Genomic DNA, 13647 nt, shown 5'->3' on the forward strand with positions numbered 1-13647 from the left:
TACCACCATAGGCTCCGGCTGACGAAGTGGCACAGGGACCGAACATTGCACACAATGGGGGTCCTTGGAACCTGCCGGTAGATCAGCCCCACAAGCGGCACAAGCAGCGTATACAGCCTGTGTCTTGGCACCCTTGCGTTTTGCGGATGACATGTTGTCGTCTCCTCAGAGCAATATAGGGTATACAGCCAAGAAGCGACCGTACAGTGCAATATATATATATATATGGTATAGAGAAAAAAATACCCAAATATAACACTGTGGCACTAGTGGGGCCAGCACTAATGTGCTGCTTACCGCCCGCTTAACGCGGGTGTGTGGTCGCCAGAAATCCCTTGTCTGGGTCTCCCAGAGCCTGTGTCCGTTCTCCAGCCAGACTGCATGTAGGAATGGCTGCCGGTGTCCTGTGGAGAGGGGCGGGCCCTGGGCGTGTGCAGACAAAGTGCGGGAAACCTGCGTCCCACTGTGCTCAGTGAGAGGGCTGGAGTATGTAAATAAGACTCCAGCCCTCGGCGCTGACTATCGTACAGCGTCTCTCCCTTGCCCTGATTGACAGGGTGGGGGCGGGAACGAAGCGGAGCTAGGCCGCAAAAGCCGGGGACTAGATTTATAAGCGCCGCCGTCGTAAAAGCACGGTCGGCGCTAAGTCCCCGGCGCACCACAAGTCTCAGCCGCGCCGCCGCTCCAGGGGCGGCCGGCGCGGCAGTTCCCAACACATAAAGTCCCTCAGAGAAACTGCAGTGACTGTAACCCCAGCGCGCAGCGCTGTCCCCGGCGCACTAGCACACCCAGCAAGGCTGGAGTGTGCGCGGCCTGTCCATACGGGGACACAGAGTACCTGAATGTTGCAGGGCCTTGTCCCTGAACGGTACCCAGCTCCGTATCCAGCAGGTTCTACGGGTCTGTGGATGGAGCCCGGCCTCAGGGCTTGGGGGCCGGTAAGATCCCACTTCCTCAGAGCCCCTCAGGGGGATGGGGAAGGAAAGCAGCATGTGGGCTCCAGCCTCCGTACCCACAATGGGTACCTCAACCTTAACAAACACCGCCAATAGGAATGGGGTGAGAAGGGAGCATGCTGGGGGCCCTAGTATGGGCCCTCTTTTCTTCCATCCGATATAGTCAGCAGCTACTGCTGACTAAACAGTGGAGCTATGCGTGGATGTCTGACCTCCTTCGCACAAAGATTGAAAACTGAGCAGCCCGTGATCCCACGGGGGGTGTATAGCCAGAAGGGGAGGGGCCTTACACTTTTTAGTGTAATGCTTTGTGTGGCCTCCGGAGGCAGTGCTATACACCCAATCATCTGGGTCTCCCAATGGAGCGCCAAAGAAAACCTCTGTTTGGATAAATGAGAGGTTTGGAATGGAAGGAGCACCATTTGAAGATTGGAAAAGTTGAAATAAATTGCGGGCACCATGTCACATTTGCAGGGCCCCTTGGGTACCTATACAGCAGAAACCCCCCACAAGTGACCCCATTTTGGAAACTGGACCACTCAAGGATTTTATTCAGGAGTATAGTAAGCATTTTCAATCTACAATCACTTTTAGGCTATGTGGCCATGATCCAGCGATACGGCATCTAGTACACAGTGTCAGCCTTCCTGCAGAGATGTGAGTGTTGCGCACGGGAGAACGCAGCTAATTTTCACCTTAATGACCAGACCAAATTTTGCAATTCTGACCAGTGTCACTTTATGAGGTTATAACTCTGGAATGCTTCAACAGATCCCAATGATTCTGAGACTGTTTTTTCGTTACATATTGGACTTCATGTTGGTACCAAATTTTGGACAATATTTTTGTCACGCTGTACTCTAAGATGTACAATAGTAGTACAGCGCAGTAATGTGGGACTGAGAGGATTTCTGAAACTACCTGAGAAGGTAGTTAGCTGGTAAACCACTAGGGGGAGTAAAAGTGGAGGAAACGTATGAGCATTGAATTCCCTAGCAGAGGTAATACTAGTTAAGCCCACCAGATGGCAGTAGAATCGTCAGAAAGCTGTGTCACAACATGAGGTCTTGCAAATACACAAGGGCAAAGTCTAAACATAGTCAGAGGGAAGCAAATAGTCAGTAGCCGGGAAATCAGAACCTAGAAGCGAGGGGGAATGGGAAGACAAGACAGAATTAAGGTAAACAGATAAGGAACGAACAGGGAGACAGCGGGAGAGACACTGATGGAAACAGAGAACAGAGGAGGTTAACAGGTCAGGTGAACATGGAGGTCAGGCGGGGGCAGGGCAGACAACAGGTCACTGACGAGCAGAACACAGCAGAGCCAGAAATATCACTGGCGAAGTCCAAGAGAAACAGTGCCCTAATAAAGCAGCCTGACCTCCAGAACGAGGCAGGAAGGATTAACCCCTAACGTGACCTGCATCAGAAGTGAAAATTAAAAAAAAGGCTCAGCTCCAGCTGAGCCAGGAGTCAATCATGACAATTTTTTCCGTTTATTTATGAAAAAAATGTAATTTTGGCAAAAATTTTGAAAATTTAGCAATTTTCAACTTTTGAATTTTTATACCGTTAAACCAGAGAGTTCTGTGACACAAAATAGTTAATAAATAACATTTCCCAGATGTCTACTTTACATAAGAACAATTTTGGAAACAAAATTTTTCTTTGTTAGGAAGTTAGAAGAGTTCAAAGTTTATCAGCAATTTCTCATTTTTACATCAAAATTTACAAAACCATTTTTTTAGGGACCACATCACATTTGAAGTGACTTTGAGAGGCCGAAGTGACAAAAAATACCCAAAAGTGACACCATTCTAAAAACTGCACCCCCAAAGTACTCAAAACCACATTCAAGAAGTTTATTAACCCTTCAGGTGCTTCACAGGAACTAATGCAATGTGGAATGAAAAAAAGCAAATAATAAAATTTTACAAAAAATGTTTCCTCAAAATTGACCCCAAAACTTGTTACCCACTTTCATATGAATGCGCCGATACCCCACATGTGGTCAGAAACCTCTTTTTGGACAAATGGGAGGGCTCGGAACAGAAGGAGCAATATTTGAATTTTGGAAAGCAAATTTGGCTGAAATAGATTGCGGGCACTATGTTGGATTTACAGGTCCGCTAAGGTACCTAAACAGCAGAAACCCTTCACAAGTGACACCATTTTGGAAACTAGACCTCTCAAGGCTTCTATCTAGGTGTATAAAGAGCATTTTGGACCCACAGGTACTTCACAGATATTGATAACATTACGTTGTCATATTGAAAATATTTATTTTTTTCTAAAAAAGGTTGCTTTAGCATCAATTTTCTCACTTTTTCAAGTGGTAATTCCAAAAATTTGATGCCAACGTTTGTTACCCACTTTCTTATGAGCATGGTGATACCTCACATGTGGTGTGAAACTTTTGTTTGGACAAATGAGAGGGGTTGTAACGGAAGAAGCAAAATTTGAATTTTGGAAAGGAAATTTGGCTGAAAAAGATTGCGGGCACCATGTCGTATTTGGAGGGCCCCGAAGGTAAGTAAACAGCAGAAACCCCCCACAAGTGACCCCATTTTGGAAACTAGGCCCCTCAAGGAATTTATCCAGATGTTTGGTGAGTACCCTGAACCCCCAGGTGCTTCACAGAATTGTATAACGTTGAGCCATGAAAATAAAAAGATAAAATGTTACTACAAAATTGTTACTTCAACCAGGTAGCTTTTTTTTCACAAGGGTAACAGGAAAAAATTCAGCATCAAATTTATTGTGCAATTTCTCCTGAGTTTGGCGATACCTAATATGTGGTGGAAATCAACTGTTTGGGTGCATGGCAGGGCTCGGAAGGGAAAGAGCGCCGTTTGACTGCACAATTGGCTGGAATCATTAGCGGACGCTATGTCGTATTTGGAAAGCCCCTAAGGTGCCTAAACAATGGAGGTCCCCCACAAGTGACCCTATTCTGGAAACAAGACACCTCAAGGCTTTTATCTTGGTGTATAGTGAGCATTTTGAATCCATGAATACTTCATAGAATTTGATAAGCTTAGGTCGCCATATTGAACATTTTCATTGTTTTCCACAAAAATGTTTTATCATCAAATTTCTCACTTTTTCAAGAGGTAACAACCAAAAGTGGACCACACAGGTTGTTGTCCAATTTCTTATGAGCGCAGGGATTCCCCACATGTGGTTAAAAACCTCTGTTTGGATAAATGGGAGGTTTGGAATGGAAGGAGCACCATTTGAAGATTGGAAAAGTTGAAATAAATTGTGGGCACCATGTCACATTTGCAGGGCCCCTTGGGTACCTATACAGCAGAAACTCCGCACAAGTGACCCCATTTTGGAAACTGGACCACTCAAGGATTTTATTCAGGAGTATAGTAAGCATTTTCAATCCACAATCACTTTTAGGCTATGTGGTCATGATCCAGCGATACGGCGTCTAGTACACAGTGTCAGCCTTCCTGTAGAGATGTGAGTGTTGCCCACGGGAGAACGCAGCTGCCCATGCCCACAATTTGGGTTCAGGCGGCTGTGGACTTTAGCTCTATTCTACCTGCAGAGAGCACTCTCGTTTTCACAGCATAAATTGACATGCTGAGGCTCGGGAAGCTGCACCACAGGTCAGTTTATGCTGCGGAGAAAAGAAGCACAGTAAGCACAGGATTTCTAGAAATCCTTCCACTGTGCTTCTACTGCACAACGCAGCATTATGGATGCAGGGAAAACACTCTGTGCCCAAAACGCTGCAAACCCTGATTGTGGGACAATAGCCTAAAGGGTATGTGCGCACGTTGCTTTTTACCTGCTTTTTACCTGCTTTTTTGCTGCTTTTTCTTCTGCGCTGTTTAATGCCAAAATGGATGTGTTCTTCTATTCAAGCAAAGTCTATGGGAATTTGGGTTTCTTGTTCACACTATGTTGTTCAAAATGCTGCCTTTTTGTGGCAGAACTTTGGTCAAAAACTCAGCTTTTCAAAGAAGCAACATGTCAATTGTTTTTGCCATTTGGGTTTTGCACTGCAAAGCTGAGTTTTTGACCAAAGTTCTGCCACAAAAAGGCAGCATTTTGAACAACATAGTGTGAACAAGAAACCCAAATTCCCATAGACTTTGCTTGAATAGAAGAACACATCCATTTTGGCATTAAACAGCGCAGAAGAGAAAGCAGCAAAAAAGCAGGTAAAAAGCAGGTAAAAAGCAACGTGCGCACATACCCAAAATGCTACAATGGATGAATGGATAGATGTCAAACATAAATATTATGTCCCACCTCCCTGCATATTCTAAGCTGGCGCCCTTTAGTGACTTTCATGTGGCACTAAAGGGTGCCTAGCCTTGTATTTAGCCCCCCCAAAAAATAATAAATTAAAATAAACGACGTGGGGTCCCCCCTATTTTTGATAGCCAGCTAGGGTAAAGCAGACAGCTGTAGCATGCAAACCACAGCTGACAGCTTCACCTTGGCTGGTGATCAATTTGAGAGCTCCCCAGGCTGATTTTTTTTAAATTATTGATAAATAATTAAAAAAAAAAAACTTGGAGTTCCCCCCATATTAGATCACCAGCCAAGGTGAAGCGGACAGCTGGGGTTTGGTATTCTCAGAGTGGGAAGAGCCATGGTTATTGGACTCTTCCCAGCCTAAAAATAGCAGGCCGCAGCCGCCCCAGAAGTGGTGCATCTATTAGATGTGCCAATCCTGGCGCTTCGCCCCAACTCATCCCGTTGCCCTGGTGCAGTGGCAAACGGGGTAATAAATGGGGTTGATGCTATATGTATAATGTCACTTGGCATCAAGCCCAGCAGTAAGTGATGTCATGGCGTTTATCAGATACCAGACATAACTAATTGACAGTAATAAAAAAATGACAACAAAAAAATATTTATTTGAAAAAACACTCCCCAAAACATTCCCTCTTTCACCAATTTATTGAAAAGAAAAAAAAAATAATCGGGTCCCCTGTAATCCATTTTGGAAGTCCCACGACGATTCTGGACCTTCTAGAATATGGGGGGGCATGCTCAGGGAACGTATCCCCCATTTCCTAGGAGTGCAGACCCTCAATTTGAGGAGAGTGGGTGCAGTATCATTGCACCCACTCTCCCCGGGTCACAGCAGCAGAGTGCCGAGCAGCAGCCAGCATTTCTGAAAGCAAAGCAGGAAGCTGAGCTGTGAGCTGCTCTTCGCATGTGACCAGCGTGCACTGTGAAGGAGGAGGGGGCCGCGGGGGATCAGCGCTGTGACAGGTACGGGGGTTACCAGAGGACACCAGGTGGTTATAGGGGGTGACCTGGCAAGGCCTGGGGAGCAGTTTTCTGTTGCATGTGTAATGGCACATGCGACAGAAATCAGAAGAGTATGGTGAATGCGGGCGGTGCGCTGCTGTGCATGCCGCCATCTTAGATTTCCGGGAGGGGGTTGGGGTCCGGGGGGCCACTTTGGTGACACCGGGGGACCGGGGAAGACATTTATCTCCCATCTGACATGTTTGTTCATGCCAGATGGGAGATAAATCATTTTTTACCGGCGCTGTCATTTACTGTAACGTGATCATCGGTATACGGTGTATACCGGTAATCACGTGAGCGGGGACCGGAAAAAATGGCCTGAATCATGATCTCCAGGGTCTCAGCTACCCCCGGTAGCTGAAAACCTGGAGATTTTCTGTCGCTGGGGGGCGCTACAGGCTTTTTTTGGCATGACGTCTCAAAGCATCGGTACAGAACAAGTACCCTGTTTTTCCGACATCTTGAGACGTTAGGCCGTTGTTATGGGGTTAATCCACAAGTGGTTTTATGGCATTTTAGGTCAATGGAGCGTGAAAATAATAAATTACATCTGTTCCACAATAATCTTGCTGTAGTGCCAAATTTTTAATTTTCACAAGGGTGACAAGAGAAAATGGACCATTTAATTTGATTAGCAATTTTCCTCACTACGCCAATGCTCCATAAGTGGGGGCAAATTACTCTTTTGTCACATGGCAGGGCTCAAAAAAGAAAGAACTCTATTTAACTGAATGATTTTTTTTCTATTAAACTGTTGTTATAGCCCCATATTTTTAATTTTCACAAAATAAAAGAAGGAAATGGACCCAAATATTTATAAAGAAATTAATTCCATAAGCAGCAATACCCAATATGTGGTTGGAAACTATTATTTGTGCACACGGCAGGGTTTGGAAGGGAAGAATTGCTATGTAGTTTTGGAGCACAAATTTGGCAGTAATTGTATGTGGGCCCCACTTGCAGACACCCTCAGGTGCTAGAAAAGGAAAACAAAATCACAACTAACCCCATTTTGGAAACTACACCCTTGAAAGGACTTCATATTGGGGTGTAATGAATAATTTTATCCAATAAGTGTACTACCAATTTCTTTACATTGGGATGAGAGAAAATAAAAAATGACATGTGTTACAATAATAAGTTGATATAGGTCAAAATCTTTCATCTTTACCATGGTTATAAAGTAAAATGTACCCCGTAAGTTATTATGCTATATTTGCCAAGTACGGCAATACCCTATATGCGGTTATACACTTCTGTTTGGGCATACGGCAGAACTCACAAGAGACGGAGTGCTATTTGGCTTTTAGGGAGCACAGTTTCCTGGAGTACTTTGTGGCCACCATTTGTAAAGCCTTTAAGCTTCCAAAACAGCAGAAATCCCCCAAAAACTCATCCCATTTTGAAAATATACTCAGAGAAATCATGTAGGGGTTTAGTGACTATTTTGACCTCACAGTCATTTTCCATATATTAGATCGCAATGGATGTTGTAGAGAAAAAATTGGAAATATGTCATGTTAGTGGGCAATGCATAGTGCACTGCTTGAGTTTCTATTGATATTGCGGGAACACACAGCTTGTTAAAAAGGTTTGCCAGGACCTAACAATTGATGACTCATTTCAATGTAACACTGGTGAGGGTCTAACACTTTTATGATCAGCTGAAATTACTCCGGCAGCAGCTCAAAATAAGGCTAGGTTCACATTGTGACGTCACCCAGCTCTCCCTTGCATGTGGTCACTGGAGGAAGTAGTTTTCCAGCCGGAACTCTCCTCCACGTGTACCGCGTTTCACAGCTCACATCTGTGCCCACTGCTCCCATCAGATCCACGTTGTCTCTAAGCACACTTCTAAGGAAAATCTGTTCCTGTGTATCCAGTGCTTACACAGCTGACTACCACTGCAAGGCAAGTGACTATACCTGCTTCTCCTGCACGAGGCAGATCTTTAGTCATTTTGTTAAGTCTGGAACTAGTCAGACTATCTTTGTATATTTGTATATTTACAGCCTGTTAATCCTCCCTTGGACACCACATCTAATCCAATCTGGGCATTACATATTTGGACACCCCGATCAGACAGCCCCCATATGCCAGGTATTAGCATCACTGAACTATCCTATCTTGTAACAGTATTACCTAATGTTAACCTCCCCCATTCACTGATTTTATTCCCTTAGGCTATAGGTCCCCAACTCCAGTCCTCAAGGCCCACCAACAGTGCAGGTTTTTGGGATTTCCTTAGTATTGCACAGGTGTTAATGTAATTACCTGCCCAGGTGCTGGTTCCAACAGCAGTGCAATGCTAAGGAAATCCTGAAAACATGCACTGTTGGTGGGCCTTGAGGACTGGAGTTGGGGAACCCTACCTTAGGCAACATTCAGTCAGCCATACACCCTTGTTTCCCTATCAGAGTCCACTATCTAGGGAACTACAAACCCTATCTCCATCCGGGAACCCAAAAAGGCAAGTTCATATCTATTACCCCACTGTAATCCATTACCCCCTCCCCCTCTCCCCTCCCCCCCCTTTTTTGTTTCGTACTAATTTTAAATCTTTTTGTTTTTGCCATACTAGTGAAACTCTGCATACTACTTTGGATCTACATTACCTCCTTAAAGATCACTCAATTAACCTCCAAAACTGCAGGTATCCAAAATATTTTTAATATCTATATATTCATACATATTTTATCCAATTCCCTTCTCACTGTGTTTCCTTTATTAGCGCAGCAGTCATATACACACTTCATCTATGCCCGTCGCTTCATTGGCAACCACTGTCCACATATTCAATGGCCACTACTAGAGATGACCAAACCTATTTGATAAAGGCTCTCCAAACTCAGGTTCAGTACGAGCCTGAGCTTGTTCGTTCGGGCTCGGCAAACACAAGCATTACACTTAAAAGCTGGTGTTCGGTTATCCCATGAAGACCGCGTTTCCAAAAATACATTTGGAATCCGGCGCAAAGAGGCAAGCTCTTCATACTTACTGAATCACCCGGGCGGCTGTCACACTGATCCCGCGGCCTATCACTCTTTGAGGGATGCTTATTAGGCTCATACATATTCACTGCTTCCCCCGCTCACCGGCATCTGTGATTGGTTGCCGTCAGACGCATCCCCACGCTGACTGACAACTTTATGACTGCAACCAATCACAGATGACGGTGAGCGGGTCTATATCATATAATAAAATCAATAAATAATTTTTAAAAGCCGGCGTGCGGTCCCCCCAACTTTGATACCCAGCTATGATAAAGCCTCATGGCACGGGGCTGGTATTCTCAGACTGGGGAGGCCTATAGTTATTCAGTCGCCCCAGCCTAAAAATAACAGCCAGCAGTCACCCAGAGTTGCTGCATCCATTAGATGCGACAGTCCTGGCACTTTACCCAGCTCTACCCGATTGCCCTGGTGTGGTGGCAATAATGGTGGGCAATAAGGAGTTAATGTAAGCACCCAGCTGACACTAAGCCCCAGAGTAGTAATGGCAGGCATATATGAGACACCCCCATCACTAATCTGTAAGTGAAAAGAAATAAATACAAACATCCAAAAATCCTTTATTTGAAATAAAACACAAAAAGCCCCCTCTTTCACCACTTTAATAACCCCAAAAAGAACTCCTCCAGGTCCGACATAATCCACACGATGTCCCACGATGCTTCCAGCACTGCACATCTGACAATCACAGTGAGCGGCTATAGAGTATGACTGCCCGCTGTGTGGTTCAGGCCGCGACTGAAGTAAGCCACACGATCAGCAGTAATGTCACTCAGGTAATTTGCGGTCACAGGTGGAGAACTCTAGCTGTGGCAGCGGCTAACCTGAGTGACATCACCGCTGATCACGCGGCTCACTTCAATTACAGCCTGAACCTCACAGCGGGCAGTTATACTCTATGCCTGCTCGCTGTGATTGTCAGATGTAGCAGATGGGTTGTGGTAAAACCCAATGGCTAGAGGGACCTTGGGCGTCACCTGCTTCATTGGTTGGCGTGGTGATGTTTTCTCCTGTCTACTATAATCATGCTTCGCCCCCCCCCCAGATCCCCACTTCTATTATAATCAACTCCATGCCCACGTGGACTTAGAAAAATATTGTTGCTTCCCAGTATCAGCTATGTTGACAGATACCTCGCCCCTTCTAGTCACATGGGCATGACATCAGTAAAGGTCCTTCTAGCTACTGGGATTTAGATGTTACCATAGCAGATGTAGTAGTCGCGGACCTGGAAGCAACAGCATCGCCGGGGAAAGCATCGCCGGAGACAGGTGAGTATCTAGCAGTATGTGTGCAGTGATGTCAGGAGGTCATCAGAGTATCTAATGAACTTGGATGATCTCCTGATGACAGCCCCGCAACACCTAGTGTCGTCAGGAGGTCATACAAGTTAAAGGTATAAACGCTCGGATAAAGGATCAGGTTCGGTTTAAGAAATGTTTGCAAGCACACCCCTTGCTTGACTTGGCCGCAGGGGGTTTGCTCATCTCTAGCCGCTACCACAGTCCCTGCTTCTATCACCGTCAACTCTTTCCCTGAAATGAGATGTCATCAGGGGGCGGTGACAGAAGCAGTGTAAATGACAGCAGCGCTGCCCCACAGAGTCTATCACCACCCTCAAACGAATTGTCATTAAAAGGTACTGCTGGTGTCAATCACACTGTTTCTATCACTGCTCTTTGATAATGATTCATTTGAGGGTGGTGATATTAGTTGTGGGGTGGTGCTGTATTCACTCTCCTTGCTTCTATCACTACGCCCTTATGACAATTTGTTTCATTTGTTTGTTTGGTGATAAAATCTGTAACGCAGCGCTGCTGTCACTCACACTACTTCTATCACTGCTCACTCATGAAGTATTATTTTAGGGAAAAAATGGCAGTGATAGAAGCAAAAACATTGACGGCGGCCACTGAAGATGAAGTTGGTAGGAACAGATAAAATGTGGCAGCAGCCACTAAAGCTGCGGTCACTTATCCTGAAACAGGACCTTCATTAGGGGACAGCAGTGACAAAGCTATGGTAAGTGGCTTCAGAGCTGCCCCTGATAATGTCCTGTTTCAGGGCAGTGATAGAAGCTGCAGAGAAGTGACTGCAGGGCCATCCTCCTGTGACTTCCCATTTGAGACTCCCGTCAATGTCACAAAAAGTTAAGTAAAGAAAAGAGGTATAGGGATTAGCAGGATAGAAGAACAGAACGGTATTTTATAATAAAGCAAATTACAAAAATAGCTAGGGCTTCAAGATAGATATTTATAAAGGGTATTATACAGTCATATGATAAAGTTTGGGCACCCCAATTAATGTTAACCTTTTTTCTTTACAACAATTTGTGTTTTTGCAACAGCTATTTAAGTTTCATATATCTAATAACTGATAGACTCAGTAATATTTCTAGATTGAAATGAGGTTTATTGTACTAACAGAAAATGTGCAATGCGCATTTAAACAAAATTTGACCGGTGCAAAAGTATGGGCACCCTTATCAATTTCTTGATTTGAACACTCTTAACTACTTTTTACTGACTCACTAAAGCACTAAATTGGTTTTGTAACCTCATTGAGCTTTGAACTTCATAGGCAGGTGTATCCAATCATAAGAAAAGGTATTTAAGGTGGCCACTTGCAAGTTGTTCTCCTATTTGAATCTCCTATGAAGAGTGGATCATGGGCTCCTCAAAACAACTCTCAAATGATCTGAAAACAAAGATTATTCAACATAGTTGTTCACGGGAAGGATACAAAAAGTTGTCTCAGAGATTTAAACTGTCAGTTTCCACTGTGAGGAATATAGTAAGGAAATGGAAGAAGACAGGTATAGTTCTTGTTAAGCCCAGAAGTGGCAGGCCAAGAAAAATATCAGAAAGGCACAGAAGAATGGTGAGAACAGTCAAGGACAATCCACAGACCACCTCCAAAGACCTGCAGCATCATCTTGCTGCAGATGGTGTCAATGTGCATCGGTCAACAATACAGTGCACTTTGCACAAGGAGAAGCTGTATGGGAGAGTGATGCGAAAGAAGCCGCTTCTTCAAGCACGCCACAAACAGAGTCGCCTGAGGTATGCAAAAGCACATTTGGACAAGCCAGTTACATTTTTGAAGAAGGCCTGTGGACTGATGAAACAAAGATTGTCATGCTTTGGGGCTGTGTGGCCAATGTCGACACTGGGAATCTTGTTAAAGTTGAGGGTCGCATGGATTCAACTCAGTATCAGCAGATTCTTGACAATAATGTGCAAGAATCAGTGACGAAGTTGAAGTTATGCAGGGGATGGATATTTCAGCAAGACAATAATCCAAAACACCGCTCCAAATCTACTCAGACATTCATGCAGAGGAACAATTACAATGTTCTGGAATGGCCATCCCAGTCCCCAGACCTGAATATCATTGAAAATCTGTGGGATGATTTGAAGCGTGCTGTCCATGCTCGGCAACCATCAAATGTAACTGAACTGAAATTGTTTTGTAAACAGGAATGGTCAAATATACCTTCAAAAAGGATCCAGGAACTCATTAAAAGCTACAGGAAGTGACTAGAGGCTGTTATTTTTGCAGAAGGAGGATCTACAAAATATTAATGTCACTTTTATGTTGAGGTGCCCATACTTTTGCACCGCTCAAATTTTGTTTAAATGCGGATTGCACATTTTCTGTTAGTACAATAAACCTCATTTCAATCCAGAAATATTACTGAGTCCATCAGTTATTGGCTATATGAAACTGAAATAGCTGTTGCAAAAACCCAAATTGTTGTAAAGAAAAAAGGTTAACATTAATAGGGGTGCACAAACTTTTTCATATGACTGTAGGTATCATACAACCCCTTTAAGTACTCAAATAGTGCCCCTTAGTTCCTGACATCAATGGCAGTGTGAGATAAAACTTCAAGTACATAATAAGCAATTTCAGTACCTGATATTATTCCAGATTGGTAAATGAGATGTTGTAAATAATAATTCCATATCTGCAAAAAGAAGAATAATTTTTAGTGGAAAGACTTTCTCAATAGAATAATGATGGACATGATTAAAAGCATTCAAATACAAAAAGAAAATCACTAACCCAGTGTGACAGACAGATCATCAGAAACATACATTCAGAAGTTCTTTTATCATAAAGCATTGAATCCTCCATATTTTCTCCATACATATTTTTACATAGTACACAGTACATTCCCAATTACTCAGTGTATTTATGTATGTATATTACCGAAAATGTTCTATCTTCAGAAATGCATACAAGAAAGTTATCACGCCAAAATTCAGCTGCAGTCACGGGACTCGAATGCACTTTTAATTCCGTAGGCATTTTTTCTTCCTGTTTTAAAGTAAAAGTGGAGAGTTATAGTGTAAGGTAAGTATACACATGCTAATTAAAGAAAACTAC

The 13647-nt window shown here is 43.8% G+C and overlaps 1 protein-coding gene across 1 annotated transcript in view; it reads right to left on the reverse strand.

Moving 5' to 3' along the window:
- WDR27 (WD repeat domain 27) overlaps nt 1–13647 on the reverse strand; it is a 954066-nt gene that overhangs the window by 795565 nt on the left and 144854 nt on the right. The window contains exons 4-5 of the mRNA XM_075339621.1: nt 13471–13578; nt 13174–13225 (exon numbers count right to left, since the gene is read on the reverse strand). Of these exons, the coding sequence (XP_075195736.1) occupies nt 13174–13225; nt 13471–13578 (160 nt within the window). The remainder of the gene's footprint in view (nt 1–13173; nt 13226–13470; nt 13579–13647) is intronic.

This window comes from Anomaloglossus baeobatrachus, chromosome 3 (genome assembly GCF_048569485.1).
Source record: "Anomaloglossus baeobatrachus isolate aAnoBae1 chromosome 3, aAnoBae1.hap1, whole genome shotgun sequence".
In the NCBI taxonomy this organism is placed as follows: Eukaryota; Metazoa; Chordata; class Amphibia; order Anura; family Aromobatidae; genus Anomaloglossus; species Anomaloglossus baeobatrachus.